General features: G+C 44.3%; 2 protein-coding genes across 2 annotated transcripts in view; one reads left to right on the top strand and one right to left on the bottom strand.

Moving 5' to 3' along the window:
- The window catches only part of LOC126272364 (lysozyme-like), a 28,929-nt gene extending 18,806 nt beyond the window's left edge, over nt 1-10,123 (bottom strand). Inside the window, exon 1 of the mRNA XM_049975174.1 lies at nt 9,926-10,123. Coding sequence (XP_049831131.1) covers nt 9,926-10,058 — 133 coding nt within the window. The 5' untranslated portion in view covers nt 10,059-10,123. The remainder of the gene's footprint in view (nt 1-9,925) is intronic.
- The window catches only part of LOC126273248 (protein Wnt-1-like), an 873,380-nt gene that overhangs the window by 688,437 nt on the left and 165,119 nt on the right, over nt 1-19,824 (top strand). The gene's annotated exons all lie outside the window — the stretch shown is intronic.

The raw sequence follows: 19,824 nt of genomic DNA, 5'->3' as shown, positions 1-19,824 counted from the left end.
GTATGAATTTAAAGCCTATGTTTAATAGGCATTTTTTTCTTGTTGTGAGCCATAATACTTCCTCCTAAAGTACTGAAAGCAAAGAGCTTGAAGTATAAGATATGTATTTCAAAGCGTCGAAGATGAACAAGTGTTCATAGATCATAGCTCATATATGATCGTTCTTTCTCTCTCGTAATAGCGTTTGGCGTACTGATGTGCGATAACGTGTTCTATCCTTCTTACGAAAAGTAGCGTACTGCTCAGGTCAAAAAGCTCGCGCAACTGAAAGCAGAGAAACGTGGGCTTAAATAATTGTACCAGAGACTGCTAGCAAGCGGAAGACTTTTCCTTCTTTAAATATTATAGTTTTTAACAATGGAGTTTCAAGTCATGGACTACGGCTGTAGATCACAACTGCCGAGACGCACTGTAGCCAGCGTCCCACTCTGTGTTTGACTCGGTCGTTAACGACAAGGCGCTAACGAAGGTTTGTTTCCGGGGGTGTGTATTACGCACCTCGATGAAAGGGAGCTGCCATTATGACTTTCCAAAATTCGATCTTCTGCATCAGATATAAATGATTTGTCACTTTTAACGCATGCTCGAAAATTCAGCTACTTTCTGTGGACACAATAAATTGATATTTGACAGACATGATGGTGAGGTAGACAAACTGTTGTTCGATAGGTTGGTTTTTAAATAAGGCTACGATTGACCATATAAAGAAGAGGATGAATGAGTCGGGAATCGAACCACGAAACCACTTTTTTGCGTCGCCTACACATTAGTTTTATCGATAACACTATGTAGACACAGAAAAATACGAGACTCTTCGGATAATTGAGTAACTGTTGGTCGTATCTTCTTAATGAGAACCATTTTTTCAAGCATAAACTGTAACATTGGACCATATAAAGAATATGATCAGTGACTCGAAATTCGAACAACGGAACCACCTCGATTCTGGCGTCTACGCAAAGATATTTTTACCGAGAACAATATGAAAACACAGAAAACAAATGAGACTTTTCGGATTAACGAATAGCTATTGGACTTTTTTTTAATGAGGGTTTTCCAAAACATTTCAAGCGGCTTCTTATCATCATATCAGTCTTCTGACTGGTTTGATGAAGCCTTCCACAATCGTCTCAGCTTCCGCTTCCTTGTGTAACATTAGGCCTGTAACGCTGCGACTTTGTTCTTTCCTCGTTTTCCCACCGCCCATGATTTGCTTCTATACAACGCTGTACTCAAATAAGACCTGTGTTTGATACTACTACGTTTCTTTTAAAGGGAAATGCTCTCTTTGCTTGTGCTAATGTGTAACCTATGTCCTCATTGCTTCTTCCGTTACGCATTATTTTTCTTCCGAAATAGAATAATTTCTTCACTTCGCCCACTGTGTGGTCGCTAGTTGTGTCGTTATGTTCATCACTAATCTTATTTATGTCTCTCTCCCAATACCTTTCTCTGTTTTACCCTAAGTGCGTATTCTTTGGTCAGTAAACTGTTCATTTCATTCGACACTTCCTGTACTTCCTCTTTACTGCCACCGAGGTTGGCAATGTCATTAGTAAATCTTCGCATCTGGTGCCGTCTCACCCTCAGTTGCTAACCTTTTCTGGTGCCTTCACACTGTGACAGATGTCGTGAAAATCGATCAGCTCAGTAGGAGTCGAGCAGCAGCTTACTACAAACGTGCTGTTAGGGTTTGCCGGAAGGTTGAACCCGTGGAGAATGTTTTGTTTCGCGAAAGGAACTAATATACATTTGTGAAAACTCAAATGGATACTACTTTGATGGCGATCGTCACTAATTAAACATATCTGACGAGTACACGTATTTGGTAGACCGCCTATTTATTACCACTGAGTTGATTGACTGTGATGAAACTTGCCACTGTGCAAGGGCACTTAGAGAAGAGTCTGTGATAACTTAGGAACTGGCGAAAAAATTGAGGTGATACTGTATATTTCTCAAGCAGTGACTACCACATTTTTGATAAAATAGATCTTTTTTTTTTAAGTTTTAAGCCTGAGTGCTATCATCCCTCCTGCTGAATAAAGCTGTTTCTGTCAGACTACTTGTGATGTCACCGCCAGACACCACACTTGCTAGGTGGTAGCCTTTAAATCGGCCGCGGTCCCGTAGTATAAGTCGGACCCGCGTGTCGCCACTATCAGTGATTGCAGACCGAGCGCCGCCACACGGCAGGTCTAGAGAGACTTCCTAGCACTCGCCCCAGTTGTACAGCCGACTTTGCTAGCGACGGTTCACTGAATAAATTCGCTCTCATTTGCCGAGACGATAGTTAGCATATCCTTCAGCTACGTTATTTGCTACGACCTAGCAAGGCGCCATTATCTGTTACTATTGATATTGTAAATCATGTACCGTCAAGAGCGGCGTTCGCCATTAATGGATTAAAGTTAAGTATTCCACCAGCTACGTCCGTTGTTTCTAAATTCTAATTTCCTTGTCCTGTTCCAGACCTCACGCCAGCCTGCGTGAGCTAAATCGCGTGCCTTTCGGCCTCCTCTAGTAACACGGTGTTGGCTTTCCTGCCAACCACAACACTACTTTTACTGAAAGGTTTCTCGCAAACTTTGACATTTGTATGTTTTCAAGAAACGGCCTAATAGCTCCACATTAACTTTTGACATTTCAGCGAAGTTCATTGCAACGTAGACAGAGCGGCGTGATTGTACAAGGTCCCGTCACGGTAATGTGACCACCGCCCATGTTCGACGTCAACGTGCAACAGGTGGCAGCACTAGCAGCGGAGGAGAATATATAATCCGCGGGGAGAGGGAGGGGGGGGGGGGGGTGCGGAACACCGTACAGTCGTTGTCGTCATGTGAAAACTGAGTGGTTTATCTGACGTCGAAACGGGCATAATCATTGGCTTTCGAACCAAGGATGGAAGCACTTTCTCGAAAGGATGAATTTGTAATCTGCTCGTGTGCCACCATGGTTAAAATATTCCATGCATAGCAGAATGGCGCTATCCTAAACAAGCGCCGAGGCAACACTGTTGCAGGAAGGGCCGTAGATGACATCGGTCAACAATGGTTTTGGACATGTGTACATGTGAAAAGACATGCAGCTCTTGAAAACTGACCACCAATATGATCCAACGGGCTGCTAACAGTGTCTCTTCAACGACTGTTCAGTGAATGTTGCTGCAGATGCCCCTCCAAAGCAGGCGCCTGATTCAAGCACCCATGCTGACTGTTGTTCATCAGCGACGAAGACTGGAATTTGCACGCTAATACCGTAACTGGACGACCACTGCGTGGGGATAGGTGGCCATTCCCGATGCAACAAGTTTTATGCTCCATCAGACAGAGGACCATTGACACGTGAAACCTCTGAAAGCAAGCACTCTACAACAATCGTCAGATTTGTCCATGCCAGAGGGCATTCACAGGGTGATATAGTCATGGATCAACACAGGTATGCATGTATCCTTGGGGACCATGTCCACCCCTACATGCAGTTTGTTTTTCCTCAGCACGATGGCATCTACCAGCAGGACAATGCAACCTGTCACGTAGCTCACAGTGTACCTGTGTGGTTCGAAAAGCACCAGGAAGAGATCGCCACAATCCTCTGGTCACCAAACTTCCTGGATTTACATCTGATCTAGAATCTGTGGGAGCTCCTCGCTCAAGCTGTTTGCGCCATGGATAATCAGCTGAGAAGGCTAGTGCTTAGGGTCACGGCACTGGAGTCAGTATGGATCCACATGCCTGACGGTCCTTCGAGAATATCACTGACACTGTTTTTGCACATTTCACAGCGATCTATGCTGCAAAAGGCGGTTGTTCAGACTTTTATGTAATGCATGGTGTAATCGATGGTGTAATATGGGTCTCACTTTGCTGATGAAGTCACCACCTACGTTGGTCAGAAAGATATGACTAGTAGAGGTCCTATCCAACATACAAATGACCATATAGTCTTGGGATTTTAAGAAGAAAGTTGTCAACTCAAAAGGACGGATGTTTATAAACAGGTGTCGGTTCCAGATAACGAAGGTAAGATGTGTCTGGAATACACTGCAGTATTTGTTCAAATGTGTGTGAAATCTTATGGGACTTAACTGCTAACATCATCAGTTCCTAATCTTACACACTACTTAACCTAAATTATCCTAAGGACAAACACACACACCCATGCCCGAGGGAGGACTTGAACCTCCGCTGGGACCAGCCTGCAGTATTTGTGTTAGACTGAGGAAAGTAATGCAGTCTTAGGACACGACCAGTATCAGGGAGTACAGCAGTTTCTATCCTCAGCTGATCATCCATATATACATTAGTACTGGAACAAAGCCAATTCTAGCACATTTTTTTTGTGAGGCTTGCAAACATTCATGGGCAAATTATCGCCCTCTCTCTCCATTTCATCTGCTGTTTTGCTAATTCATTTATGGCCCCCTGGGTGTGTTTGATGACTCCCTGAGGATAATCTGCGCTTCTAAGAAACCACCCCTCCTTTCCCCCATCCTGTCCTCCTCTCTCTCCCCCCCCCCCCCCCCCCCTTTGGGAAAAAGGACAGTCTGTCACTCCTCTCCAGTTCAGTTCTGAGCGACTTTTCCCCCTCCTGGCAAATCCTGCAGGCCTCCACTCCATTCCCCAATTCCCCCTCCCCTTCCCCGTCTGGAAATTGGCAGGAAAAAGACTCAGTCTATGATTAGTTGCTGGACTGTACTGAACTCATGACATGAAATAGGTGGTAAAGTTAAACAATATATTGTTTATTTATGTAAACATTAATTTAATTAATTAATGAAATTGGTAGGAAAGGCACGGCTGTGGTTATCTTGTTTGCACGGGAAAAATAGTCCACTCTTGTGATGTTGGAATTGTGACATCAAAAATGCCGGGAAATAGTCCACTTGCACTACTTATAAAATTAATTCTTTAACAGTTTACAGGAGATAATATAGGGAAAAAACTCTTGGGGGGGTCTAAGTCAGATGCATAGCTTAAAACGCTGACCATCACCTTATGATGATCAATAAAAAATATTTTCAATGTCTCAGAACCACATGCCAACATTTTCCAAATCAAGTAATTAAATTTCGGCCACAGATAGATTGTAGTGTTACATATATCCGTGATCTTGTATGAACCGACACTTGAGAACACGAGCACCCTCTTCCACCAAACTTTTCCACCAAACATATCTGGAGAAAAAAAAAGAAAATCGCACTCGTAGTCGCGAAGCATCTGCCAACTGTAGGAGTGTCAAGAGCCGAAGCTGCACTGTAATAGTGTGGACTAGAGGACTAGAGAACCACACCTGTCTTAGTTCTGTTTGAGCTTTCATCACGTCCAGTTTTTCTGCTTGACTGTGTGAAGCAATTATATGTGGCACAAAAGAAGAAACCTGATTGCTCGGGGGGGGGGGGGGGGGGGGCGGGCAGTGTGAATGGAATAACAAGATTTCCGATGTGAAGAAACAGCCCACCAGTCGCGTTAAAAAAAATTGAAAAATTGACGCACCTACTGTGCCCTTTCTTCACATCGACGTTCTTCAAAAACAGTTGCTGAAAATGACGAAAAAAAATCTAAATTCAAAAAGTGTCTTTGCGGTGGGAGGAGACATGTCAGCGGCTCTCGGCTGCTAAGTTTAGCTTCACCAGGCAACTTTAACAGTACAACTGCTAGGTCGCTGACGTTTGCAGAAAAAGAAACCAGAAAAGTCAACGTGAAGTGTTACAGATAAATGCGATATGTGACGAAACAGACAGATTTTATTGTTCCACTTACAGGCAGTTACCATTGTTACCAAGCTTGAACGTGCATCCCTTTTCTTCTTCTTCAAATTTTGCTCTAAGGGGGTGGGTTGGCTGCTAGCTTGTTGATTTACAGAATATCTAATAATAAATCAGTACTTAAATATACAGCTCTAAAACCGGCAGTATATTTACTAAGTACAGCCGATACTTCTTCCGCCGATATGTCGATACTTCTTTGCGATGTATCGAGCGCCGATAATGTTATATATATAGATATATATATATATATAATTACCGATATTTTTAAAAATATCATCTGTACTATTCCAAAGGTGGAACGCCATTAAGCAGGTAGTCATGTTTTGGCTTGTCGGTGCATTTCTGTGCAATAATTAACTAGTGTAAATCAGAGTTCATAAACTGTTAAATTTTAATGCCTGCTGTAGAAAGATAAAACTTGCAACGAGGAAGAAAGAATCAGAAAAGCGGCAAAATGAAGTAGCGGGGAGAGAGAGAAAAGAAGAAACCGAGTGTTAGGACGTGTGTAGGAGCCGGGCACTAATTCAGAGACCGCACATTGTCGTGAAAATATAAGAGAAAAGTCAGGTTGCTCTTGAAACTGGGGAAATGTTTAACTTGTCGGACGGGGCTGGATGTTGCTTCGTCCAACAGCAATGGAGGTCTCAGCGTAAGTACTTGTGGTTATGAGGAGAGGCAGAATGTAATTTAGAATGTAGTAATCGAGTCTCTTGTAAGTGTTGTTGACGTGGAAATGGTGGACGCATATGCAGAGTTCTGAAGGGTCGACGAAGAAACGAGAAACTTGGTAAATATCGTTCTGGTGAACAACGGTCCGCAATTTAAGCGTTTACGAGATAATTTCGAATGTAGTTAAGAGCCACCACTGACTTCAGTATGAAATGTTATGTTAGTCATTACAACTGTATTTGAAATGGAAACTACCAACTGGGCGCAAATTTCATCCAAGTATAATGGTTAAGGGATGTGGTGGATGGATGAGAAGCCATCGTGACATTTTACTGCTGATTTAAAACAACATTTAACGCACCAATATGGTGCAGAATGGATAGGTCTAGCAGTGCCTGTACGTTGGCCTCCAAGGTCATCTGACCCAAATGTCTGGATTTTTATCTTTGCGATCATGTCGAAAGTGAAATGTACAGTGGTCCTGGTGATACTGCAGCAGCGAATTGTACACTGTTGTTAAGATTTGCTAGATAATCAGGGGATGTTTGAAAGAATCCGTAACTCACTGTAGAGACGAGTGCAGTATTGCAGCCAAATGCGAGGACGACACGTGGAACAACTCTTTAGCAGGTACTAGTGTACAGAAAGTGGTGACGTGTAGCATGCTGAAGTAGTATTGTGTCTTTGTTAAAGTGGTGGAGTGATACGTAGGGGGTGCCATTTCAGTTTTCTTCAGTATCTCCGTGCATTTCCCTTGCGGATCAAACAAACCACTGACAAATTGAAACTGTGTCGGACCGAGACTCGAACTCGGGACCTTAGCCTTTCGCGGACAAGTGCTCTAACAACTGTGCTACCCAATAGAGCACCTGCCCGCGAAAGGCGAAGGTTCGAAGTTCGCATCTCGCTCCGGCAACCAGTTTTGATCTGCCAGGAAGTTTCGTATCACCGGACACTTCGCTGCCAAGAGAAAATCTCATTCTGGAAACCTGCGACAGTTCGAATTGTATTTCTGTTTTATTTAGTATTGGTACCACACATTTCAGCAACATTCTAGGATGGGTCGCGCGAGTGTTTGTAGTCAATATGGCTCCTGATTCACGAGTGACTGAGCCAGTGTGATTATTCCATTTCGTATCCTTACGAGTTTCTGTGGAATTTGTTTGAGTTGATTGATTCCAGTTGTGACTAAATGGTTTTGTAATCATACGATAGTACGTTTTTTTTCCGTTTTGTGAAGGAGGAACGGTCCTTCCTTGCGGATAAGATCATCATCTGCATACGTACTTCGCACTTACCTTGTCTTTTCCGTCATTACGCGACATAAATGTTGGCGGCAGTGGGACTTTTCCACAGTATGCCGCGAATACCTGTTCTGTAATCTTTCTGAGTATTGTGTCACAAAAAGAACGCCTTCTTCCTACAAGGATTTCTATTCGGGCTGATGGAACATTTCCGTGATACTCTCTTGGTGATCGATCATACCCCTGGCATAAGTAGAGAACGCCTCTAAATTTCTTCGATGTCTTCTTTTAACCTGATCTAGTGTGGTACTCATGAAAGTATCGCACACTGTGCTGGAAGCTACAATTTCCTAGAATTCTCTCAGTAAACCGAAGTCGACCGTTCGTCTTCCCTAAAACCGCCCTTGTATGAAAACAGCTGAGGTTAATGTTAATATTGTATGCCAGGTCATTAATACACAACACGAACACCAATGGTGTCAACACATTTATCTGGGGAACACCTGGAGTTACTCGTACATTCATCGACGACTCTCCATTCAAGATAACTCTCTGCGTTCTACCACGAATTTCTAAACACAGTCACAAATTTCGCTTGGTATATAAAACCCGAAGCGGAGCGTGTAACAGGATAAGGTAAGTAAAACTGCAGACGTAGAGCCCATGTTAAGCCATTATTTCGTCAGCATGTAAGATGTCAGGCAAATCCAACACCTTCCATGAAACCCCTGACATGATAAGCAAATCCGGCAGTATGTCACTTAGTTCCGAATAAATGCTGACATTAAATTAACCAAAGTGATACGATCAACGAGTGAGCAAATGGAATACCACAGACTAACACAATAACGCCTTAGTGCATACCTTCCCACCGTGAAACAGACGCAGTTCCAAGGGGAGAAACGAGAACAGAAGCCGAGAGCAGAACCGTGTTAAGCTAGAAGGCCCTACGATAAGGGACGGACACCCACATTTCCAGCCAATCGCCAAGACCACCCCCATCCCATGTTAAAAGATAGAGCCCTCCAGTAGAACAGTATAGATCTTACGATAACACTAAAAGGGCCACACCACCCGCAAGTTTTAGCGTGAGACTTTTTCGCGTTTCTGTTACGTTGCAAACGTTAAAAACATTGCCCCACCACGAAGAGTATAACATTTCTCATTGGATAGACAGAATTTTTGTAGGCGGAGCTTAAGGTTAACATTGCGACTCTGATTGGCCAGCTGAAAACACAGCCAGATGGCTTTTTTTAAAACCAACTTCGGTAAATTGTAGTAAGGAGAAGTTAGGAGAGAGTTGCGTCCGAGACAGCGAGGTGTGGTACTGCGCCGCCAGCCGCCCCCTGACGCTGCCTAAACACAGACAAGGTAATGAACGCACGCGATGCCGCATTTTTGAGCACATAAGGCTCCTCTCAGAACTGTAGAAGTTCCATCTGTTACATTCCCTTCTTACGTAGTAGTAGTGTCGATCGTCAATTAAATCTCATGGTGTTCACATTTGCTTCTTGAAGTAAAAATCTGAAACGCGATGATTTTTCTGTTATGTAATTATCGAGAAGCCACATCAGCCACTGTAATTTACAAGTTAGATAAGTAATTAAAGATAATCGAGGAGCACTGTAGACCATTTTGATAGTTTTATCTTTTATGAAACTTAACTTAAACTTGGATTATAGATGTGATATGGCATAGGTCATCCTTCGATCCATTGTAGAACTTGGAAACCCATTCAGGGAATATTCGTTCACATTTTTGTTGAACGCAGTTGGTCTTTATCATCCTGTGTTAAAACATTTCCTTTTATCAATAGTACAATTTATAAACAATGTTTTGTGAGTAGAATAAAATTTCCAATGGTAAACTTAACTGCTTTTTCGACGTTATTTTACCAGCTAACTAAAAATAGGAAAGCCTTGAACCTCTTCCACTAAATTTTAGTTAGTATTAAGATGCTTTTACAGGGAGTGCAGTGGAGCTGACGCTGAGATCATTAAGTATTTGGTTATATCATCGCTAGTCTCACTGAACTCTTCTGAACTCTACATGTCATGTGTGGTCTGGCGTCTCCTTACCAGGTTCAAACTAGTCAATTCCCTAAAAAACACGCTCAGAGCGTCGTTGCGCGAAAGTGGTAGGGAGACACGAGTTAGAACAAACAGACACCACGCAGAATGTTAGAAGCATGTTGGGTTACTGATGAGAAGGAAAGCCGGTGCACAGTTTTAGTTGGACTCACAGTTTCTGAGGTCGCTGTTGATCCCGTTCCTCTTCAGCTCACTGACAATCTCGCAGCGCTCCAGCTGCTTGGCGTCGCTAGTGCCTACAAAGAGCACCACGGCGATTCCCAGGAGAACGGTCACCGAAGGCATCTCTGCTGCGCCTGCTCTTTGCGGAGGGTACAGTGCGAACCGCGGCGGGCGAAGAGGTGCTTTTATCACGTCGCTTCACGCCTCGTATGCGGACACAGCCCCCATCCCACTCCACTTCAGCGGGGCCTGCAACGCTGCACTGGCGCGATAAAGTAAAACGGTAACTACTTGGACGTGCAGCTGGCTTTTGCCACACTGCTAAACAACGTGCGACGTCATCTGGCTCCGCCGACCACCTCGCTTATTTACAAGCATTCTCTCATTCCACTGTTGTAGTCTAATGACGATGTTGAATTCACTGGATCGATTTGGCAACTGTTCAGTTTCATTTTGAGCCGACCTTACGGCAGTCCAACTTGGATGAAACATTGAAGTAGCAAAGTAATAAATAAATGTCGTGTGACTAGGGCCTCCCGTCGGGTAGACCGTTCGCCTGGTGCAAGTCTTTCGATTTGACGCCACTTCGGCGACTTGCGCGTCGATGGGGATGAAATGATGATGATGATGATGAGGACAACACGTTATCCTCTGACCGAACACGCTGAGCTACGAGTGGTGGGGGCGGGGGGGGGGGGGGACAGTAGTAAAGTGATCCCAAATTTAAGCCCATCCAAAATCAGTTCAGTAGTAGTACTTACAAAGAAACAAGTGGTTATTAAAGGAGGGGCTCTTGCTTAATATTTTTCTCATCAGTTTTCTTCTTATCCAGTGCTCTTTCATTCCGCAGCTGTCCCGCAGAAACAGGAACGTTGACATTTCGTGGAACTCCCTTGTTGGCCCAACGGTAGTGCTGTAAGGTGCCAGGACATGGGCACTTACACGTTAGCTTACCAACGTGAGTATTAATAATAAAGGGACTGGCAATGGCGTCAGATCATGACTATTGAATTATGATAAATCTGAGGGTCTCTCGAGCAGTATTCCCAGCATGTCTGCAAGATTGAGCCACTAACATAAAGCCTTGGTGAAAAGTGTCAGCCGGCCGGAGTGTCCGTGCGGTTCTAGGCGTTGCAATCTGGAGCCGAGCGACCGTTACGGTCGCAGGTTCTAATCCTGCCTCGGGCATGGATGTGTGTGTTGTCCTTAGGTTAGTTAGGTTCAATTAGTTCTAAGTTCTAGGCGACTGATGACCTCAGAAGTTAAGTCGCATAGTGCTCACAGCCATTTGAACCATTTTTGAAAAGTGTCAGATGTTGAGAATTGTCGAATATACAGTCTGCAGATAGCCGTATCTCGCCGGGCCGCCGTGGGCGGCAGGTAGCGGTCACCGGAAACGCGGGACAATGCGACGCTTTTGGGGGTAGCCCGGCATCCGGAGCCACCTGTGCTGGCCATGTGGCGAAGACGGGAATTTCGTTTGCCTAAGGGCGTTATGACCTACTCGATCATTGGGTAGATCTCAGAAATGCCGTTGGAGGGGTTTCGGCGATGATAGAGCGTTCGACATTGGCCGAAACTGAGTAATCTTTCGCCGCGTTTTGTGGAGAGAGGACTTCGTCTTCAGCCCTCGAACGGTACGGACTTGGAGACGGCGTCTTGGCCATCGTCTTCCAAGGGAGGTATACGGTCTGTATCGCAGCACTGCACCAACGCGTGTTCCGTGCAGAGTTCTGCAGTTAGAGCTCTTTGTGTGCTCAGAAGCGAGATTTTCACCAACGCTTAACCACTTCCATCAACGTACCTAATATTCTTGATCTGCTAGTTATCCTTGTGAGGTGATCTGCTAGTTATCCTTGCGAGATGCCGAGTATTTATCAACGCAGTTGCCGGTAATAGGGACGCAAAATTGCAAATTGTTAATGCGCCATTCTCAGGAGTGTGTGGGTGGACAAAGAAATTCACATTTTTTGTTGTAAATTTTGTCAGTTGTGGAGGATATCAATTTAAGGTGCCAACATTACAATAGAATTATCGACTTCATTGTAGCTAACATTTACCCTGTCCCAGTAAGCTTTACATGTACTCTAGTCACTGCACAGCTTGACCAGACGGGAAGGAAAGAAGGTTTGCGGTCTTCTATGTCAGCGACGGACAAATAAGTTTACAGTACTATCTACGAAGAAACGAATTAATTTTTTTAAAAAGAGTTCGTCTTTAATATTCTTCTCATCAATTTTAAACTCTCTTCTGACAGAGCGTTCTCTTCTCATTCACAGCTCTTTCACTGCGCGGTTGTCCCACAGTAACAGACAACACTGATGTTTTCCGCAACTTCTATATTGGCCTAATACTGGTGGTACCTACGAGGAAATGAATTATTATTGAAAGAAGAAACTCGTGGTTAATATTCTCCTAATCAATTTTAAATTTCTTCCTGGCAGGGCATTTTCTTGTTATCCAGTGTTTTTTCATTGCGCGGCTGTCCCATAGGAACAGGAACACCGATATTTCGTGTAATCTCCTTGTTCGCCCAACAGTAATGGTACCTATGAAGAAACGAATTATTATGCAAGGAAGAGACTCGTGGTAATATTATTCTCGTCAGTTTTAAGTTTCTCCTGGCAGAGTGTTCTCTTCGAATCGAGTGCTCTTTCATTGTACTGCTCTCCCATAGAAGCGGGCAACACCGATATTTAGCGTAACCTCGTTGTTGACCTACCATTGGTTTAGCCATTATTCAATAGTTCTTCGAAATGTCAACGAACAGCCTTCATTGCTTTGCAAGGTACGCTCATCCCATAGCTTCAACGAGTTCGTTTACACTGACTCAGTGCATACGTTTTTCATCCATCCCACAATTTTTTCCAGCCTTGTCTATCTTTGCCAATTTATGGTATTTAGGACGTTGGCTAAAAATTTTCATTCCTTCATAGGGATCCCAGTAGCTCTGAAGATTAGACCACACTAAAATTCATTTATTTCAACCTGAATGATTCCCTTGCACAGAATTCGTTAATCAGATGGCACGAAACATAGCGATCACTACCTGATTGTTTGAATTCCTTGATCCCTAATTGGAATGGAAATTGGAAGCTGAAAATATTTGTGATTTATGGTTTGTGACTTGTAAGGTTTCTTGCGTAATGCACATCAGAAACGCGACTACAGTGCAAGACGGGCAGAATAGACCACAAACAAACAACACACAAAATTCTTAAGTAAATATTTGGACTTGACAGTGAGAATAAATTCTCGAAAAGCATCGTGATAAATATGAATTATTTAAATCGTGAATAAGGCAGTTTCAAGTTTTCTAACAAAATTTCGATTATGGTGAGTGAAACTGGAATATGTGGTGCACAGTCATAGAAACATCATCATTGCGTTGTATAGTTCTTGTAACTCACTGCATGCAGCCAAGATATTCAATGGAATCTTTTGGCGTTTTGTTAAAACCTGTTGCATCAAACAAACAAAAGTAGCAGTCTTCCAGATGATCTTATTGTTCCCACTACAACACTGGGACTCCAGAATTGAGGCTTTTATTCTATTCCTTACGCTATTGTGTGAGGTTTTCATCACTTGTTCAAAAACTTCATGGAGTGTCCAGCACTTGTCTTGGTCAACAAGCTTAACTCCGAAATATCCATAATGGGCTCTGGATGCAAATTTTAATATACACTACTGGCCATTAAAATTGCCGCACCACGAAGGTGACGCACTACACACGCGAGACTTAACCGACAGGAAGAAGATGCTGTGATATGCAAATGATTAGCTTTTCAGAGCATTCACACAAGGTTAGAGCCGGTGGCGACACCTAAAACGTGCTAACATGAAGAAAGTTTCCAACCTATTTCTCATACACAAACAGCAATTGACCGGGTTGCCTGGTGAAACGTTGTGGTGATGTCTCGTGTAAGGAGGAGAAATGCGTACCATCACGTTTCCGACTTTGATAAAGGTCGGATTGTAGCCTATCGCGATTGCCGTTTATCGTATCGTGACAATATGGAATCGGTGGGTTCAGGAGGGTAATACGGAACGCCGTGTTGGATCCCAACGGCCTCGTTATCACTAGCAGTCGAGATGACAGGCATCTTATCTAAATGGCTGAAACGGATCGTGCAGCCACGTCTCGATCCATGAGTCAACAGATGGGGACGTTTGCAAGACAACAACCATCTGCACGAACAGTTCGACGACGTTCGCAGCAGCATGGACTGTCAGCTTGGAGACCATGGCTGCGGTTACCCTTGACGCTGCATCAGAGACAGGAGCGCCTGTGATGGTGTACTCAACGACGAACCTGGGTGCACGAATGGCAAAAGTCTTTTTTTTTTCATATTAATCCAGGTTCCGTTTACAGCATCATGATGGTCGCATCCGTGTTTGGCTACAGCGCGGTGAACGCACATTGGAAGCCTGTATTCGTCATCGCCATACTGGTGTATCACCCGGCGCGATGGTTTGGGGTGCCACTGGTTACAAGTCTCGGTCACCTCTTGTGCGCACTGACGGCACTTTGAACAGTGGACGTTACATTTCAGATGTGTTACGACCCGTGGCTCTACCCTTCATTCGATCCCTGCGAAACCCTACATTTCAGCAGAATAATGCACGGCTGCAGGTTGCAGGTCCTGTATGGGCCTTTCTGGATACAGAAAATGTTCGATTGCTTCCCTGGGCAGCACATTCTCCAGATCTCTGACCAACTGAAAACGTCTGATCAATGGTGGCGCAATACGCCAGTCGCTACTTTTGGTGAACTGGGGTACCGTGTTGAAGGTGCATGGGGCAGCTGTACCTGTAAGTGCCATCCAAGCTCTGTTTGACTCAATGCCCAGGCGTATCAAAGCCGTTGTTACGGCCAGAAGTGGTTGTTATGGGTACTGATTTCTCAGGATCTATGCACCCAAATTGCATGAAAACGTAATTACATGTCAGTTCTGGTATAATATATTCGTCCAATGAATACCCGTTCATCATCTGCATTTCTTCTTAATGTAGCAGTTTTAATGGCCAGTAGTGTGTATTCAGGCAGTCCAAAGCAGGTAAACAAGAGTAAAACATGTCTTGAAGCTGTAACTGACAAAGAAAGCTTTCTTTCGCAGTTAAATCTTAAGGGTATTTGTTAGTCTTTTTTACCTGTTGTGGACTGGCGTAACAGATATAACAGTGGTCTTACAACTTTTGGTATTGTACCTCATAGCCGGCCGGAGTGGCCGTGCGGTTCTAGGCGCTACAGTCTGGAACCGAGTGACCGCTACGGTCGCAGGTTCGCATCCTGCCTCGGGCATGGATGTGTGTGATGTCCTTAGCTTAGTTAGGTTTAATTAGTTCTAAGATCTAGGTGACTGATGACCTCAGAAGTTTGAACCATTGTACCTCATAATGGCGTAAAACCGAAATATGCATAGTACAAAATATGAACATACTAATATTCAGTAAATGGCTGTTTACTGTTTTAAACAGTATTGCATTACTGTGGCTCAACATCATCAAAAAACTGATGTAGACCAGTGAACTATGGAAGGAATTCAGGCGGCGATTTTAGAACAGCAATAGGACAGGTTAACGACAAAGTAGGTTAGGAATCGTAAGTGGATATCGTTGGTGGAAAGGCGACGATCTCTCGCAAAAACGTGTACTTTTAATTTAGAGCGGCTGTATTAAGGCGTTACCTACGCTGGTTACAAACAGATATTCATACAGGTGTTGACGGAATATGCAAAACTGTAAACTTCGGTGACCGATGGATGAGTAAGTGATGCTGCACCTCAAGCTCACCGCACAACTGGTAAAGAACAGGGGACATGTCGATACCAGGGCGCAAAGTCTTTGCGGATTTCATTCCGTGTACGCAGTGGGACAGTAACTGTGCCCCACAGACGGTATAAGCAGATGTCAGCATTTGAGAGAGGACGAGTAGTCAGGCTCAAAGATGCCGGTTGGAGTAACCAGCGAGGCGCTCGACGTTTCAGTAGGAGCGATACCGCTATTCGACGACGGTTGTAGGAATGGGTCAACTATGGCCGACAACATCAAGAAGGAAGCAGTCGATCTAAAGTGACGACAGGTCGTGAGACCCGGATTCATCCTTATAATCGATCTGTTGTGCAACTGGTGCTTCGGTGCGTACGAGGACCATTAACAGGCGGCTCACAGAAAGGGAGCTGAGTTCATGGCGCCCCTTGCACTGATTGCTATTGACTCTTGTCACCAAGAAGCCCGTTTGCAGTGGTGTAGGGCACATTCTGCCTGGAGTCTTATTGAATGGAGTAAACCTGTCGTCAGTGATGAGTCGCGCCTCGAACTCAGCCTCCATCACCAACGAAGACATGACGAGAGACGCCCCAGACAGCGGTAGTTTACCAATCTGTCGCCCACCATGAGCCCGACAACCACGTCTGGGGTGCCATTTCATTTCATAGCAGAACGTCTTTGGTTGTCATCTGCGGCAGCCAAGTACAGTTCTAAATCGACGATATTCTATGCCCCGTTTTGTTCCCTTTCTCATTCTGGTAGTACAGTTGAGCAAGATAATACCGGCTCGCACACGACAAAACTTTCTACGGCTTGTCTTCGTGCTTGTCAAACCCTACCTTGACCGGGAAGTTACCGAATCCCTCCGTAAAAGTTTGGAACATTGTGGACAGGGTCCTCCATCATCTAGGGATTGTGATGATCTAACGCGAATTCTTTACAGACGAATGGAAAACTGGTAGAAGCCGAGCTCGGGGAAGATCAGTTTGGATTCCGTAGAGATGCTGGAACACGTGAGGCAATATTGACCTTACGATTTATCTTAGAAGAAAGATTAAGGAAAGGCAAACCTACTTTTCTAGCATTTATAGACTTAGAGAAAGCTTTTGACAATGTTGACTGGAATACTCTCTTTCAAATTCTAAAAGTGGCAGGGTTAAAATACAGGGAGCGAAAGGCTATTTACAATTTGTACAGAAACCAGATGGCAGTTATGAGAGTCGAGGGGCACGAAAGGGAAGCAGTGATTGGGAAGTGAGTGAGACTGGATCGTAGCCTCTCCCCGATGTTAGTCAATCTGTATATTGAGCAAGCAGTAAAGGAAACAAAAGAAAAATTCGGAGTAGGTATTAAAATCCATGGAGAAGAAATAAAAACTTTGAGGTTCGCCGATGACATCGTAATTCTGTCACAGACAGCAAAGGACTTGGAAGAGCAGTTGAACGGCATGGACAGTGTCTTGAAAGGAGGATATGAAATGAACATCAACAAAAGCAAAACGAGGATAATGGAATGTAGTCGAATTTCATCGGGTGATGCTGAGGGAATTAGATTGGGAAATGAGACACTTAAAGTGGTAAAGAAGTTTTGCTATTTGGGGAGCAAAATAACTGATGCTGGTCGAAGTAGAGAAGATATAAAATGTAGACTGTCAATGGCAAAAAAAGCGTTTCTGAAGAAGAGAAATTTGTTAACATCGAGTATAGATTTAAGTGTCAGGAAGTCGTTTCTGAAAGTATTTTTATGGAGTGTAGCCATGTATGCCAATGAAACATGGCCGATAAATAGTTTGGACAAGAAGAGAATAGAAGCTTTCGAAATCTGGTGCTACAGAAGAATGCTGAAGATTAGTGAGTAGATCATATAACTAATGAGGAGGTATTGAATAGAATTGGGGAGAAGAGTAGTTTGTGGCACAACTTGACAAGAAGAAGGGACCGGCTGGTAGGACATGTTCTGAGGCATCAAGGGATCACAAATTTAGCAATGGAGGGCAGCGTGGAGGGTAAAAATCGTAGAGGGAGACCAAGAGATGAATAAACTAAGCAGATTCAGAAGGATGTAGGTTGCAGTAGGTACTGGGAGATGAAGAAGCTTGCATAGGATAGAGAAGCATGGAGAGCTGCATCAAACCAGTCTCAGGACTGAAGACCACAACAACAACAACAACAACAACGTGCTATTCCGTCAGAATGTGGCACGATACCCTCAGGAGGACATCCAACATCTCTATCAATCAATGCTATGTCGAGTAACTGCTTGCGTAAGAACCATGGGTGTACCAAGGCGTTACTGACTCGCTCAATTTGCCTCAATTTGTGAACCTCTTACTCTTGAAAAATAATAATCCAATTTTTATGAAATCGCAATCGTTTATTTGTCTGTGAGCAAACTGTGCGATGTGGTAGCCAGATACCGCCGACAACTGCGCTACAGGCACAAGTCATGACAAGGAGCACGTTCCCTGTCATGCAGTATTTTTAGGCGACCTCCAAGTACGATGCTAACCAACGTCTGACGTGCTTGACGACGAGAAACACTTGCCGGACGGTTGATTTTATTGGGTGATTTTATGGCGTTTGGAGCGGCTCACGGTCACACAACTGAAGATAAAGCATGCCTTTTCTGTCAGTCCACGGACACCCGCGAGGAGAACGTTTTGTAGCACCTCGTCTCACTCGTGAGCACTCTGCATGTGTTTAAAAGCGGAACCTCACTTCCCGAGTCTCTCTTACGTCCGACATATGAAGGAACAGCATGTAGCTCGATGCTCGTTACAGTTCCATGTTCGATCGCGCAACGTATTAAAACTAACAAATGACGTAAGACATCATACGAATGGTGGCGGCAGACGTGTTGCATCCACTTAGACAACTTACAGGGTGATCATGTAGTTTGCGATCAAATAATCACGCGATTGTTCTCTAATGAGATTCCATGGCCCCTAAATTAATGCAAATTACTCTCTTTTAGCTACCTGAACATCATGCTGCGGAATAATTTTATTGTGATTTTAATGAGTGGCGTGATAACATTATCTGGAAGTCGGAAGATCATTGATCGTAGCACGCTAGAAATCGTACGACAGTGAAAGGAAAAACGTAGTATGTTTCCACAGCAGTTTACGAGATAACTACGAATGTGTGGTCACGTGCTGTCCTACTGGCCATTAAAGTTGCTACACCACGAAGATGACGTGCTACAGACGCGAAATTTAACCGACAGGGAAAAGATGCTGTGATATGCTAACGATTAGCTTTTCAGAGCATTCACACTAGGTTGGCGCAGGTGACGACACCTACAAGGTGCTGACATAAGGAAAGTTTCCAACCGATTTCTCATACACAAACAGCAGTTGACCGGCGTTGCCTGGTGAAACGTTGTTGTGATGCCTCGTATAAGGAGGAGAAATGCGTGCCATCACGTTTCCGAGTTTGATGAAGGTCCGATTGTAGCCTATCGCGATTGCGGTTTATCGTATCGCTACATTGATGCTCGCGTTGGTCGAGATCCGATGATTGTTAGCAGAATATGAAATTGGTGGGTTCAGGAGGGTAATAAGGAAAGCCGTGCTGGATCCCAACGGCTTCGTACCACTAGCAGTCGAGATAACAGGCGCTTGGCTCTAACGGAGCCACGTCTCGATCCTTAAGTCAACAGATGGGGACATTTGCAAGACGACAACGATCTGCAGGAAGGGTTCGACGACGTTTGCAGCAGCATGGACTATCAGCTCGGAGACCATGACTGCGTTTACCCTAGACACTTCATCACAGGCAGGAGCGCCTGCGATGGTGTACTCAACGACGAACGTGGGTGCACGAATGGCAAAACGTCATTTTTTCGGATGAATCCAGGTTCTGTTTACAGCATCATGATGGTTGCATCCGTATTTGGCGGCATCGCGGTGAAAGCACATTGGAAGCGTGTATTCGTCATCACCATACTGGCGTATCACCCGGCGTGATGGTATGGGGTGCCATTGGTTACACGTCACCTCTTGTTTGCATTGACAGCGCTTTGAACAGTGGACGTTACATTTCAGATGTGTTACGACCCGTGTCTCTACCCCTCATTCGATCCCTGCGAAACCCAACTTTTCAGCAAGATAATGCACTAC

This window comes from Schistocerca gregaria, chromosome 5 (assembly GCF_023897955.1).
Source record: "Schistocerca gregaria isolate iqSchGreg1 chromosome 5, iqSchGreg1.2, whole genome shotgun sequence".
NCBI classification, from domain to species: Eukaryota; Metazoa; Arthropoda; class Insecta; order Orthoptera; family Acrididae; genus Schistocerca; species Schistocerca gregaria.
Note: the sequence above shows the minus strand (reverse complement) of the source record. Positions and strands in the feature narration are given on the sequence as shown.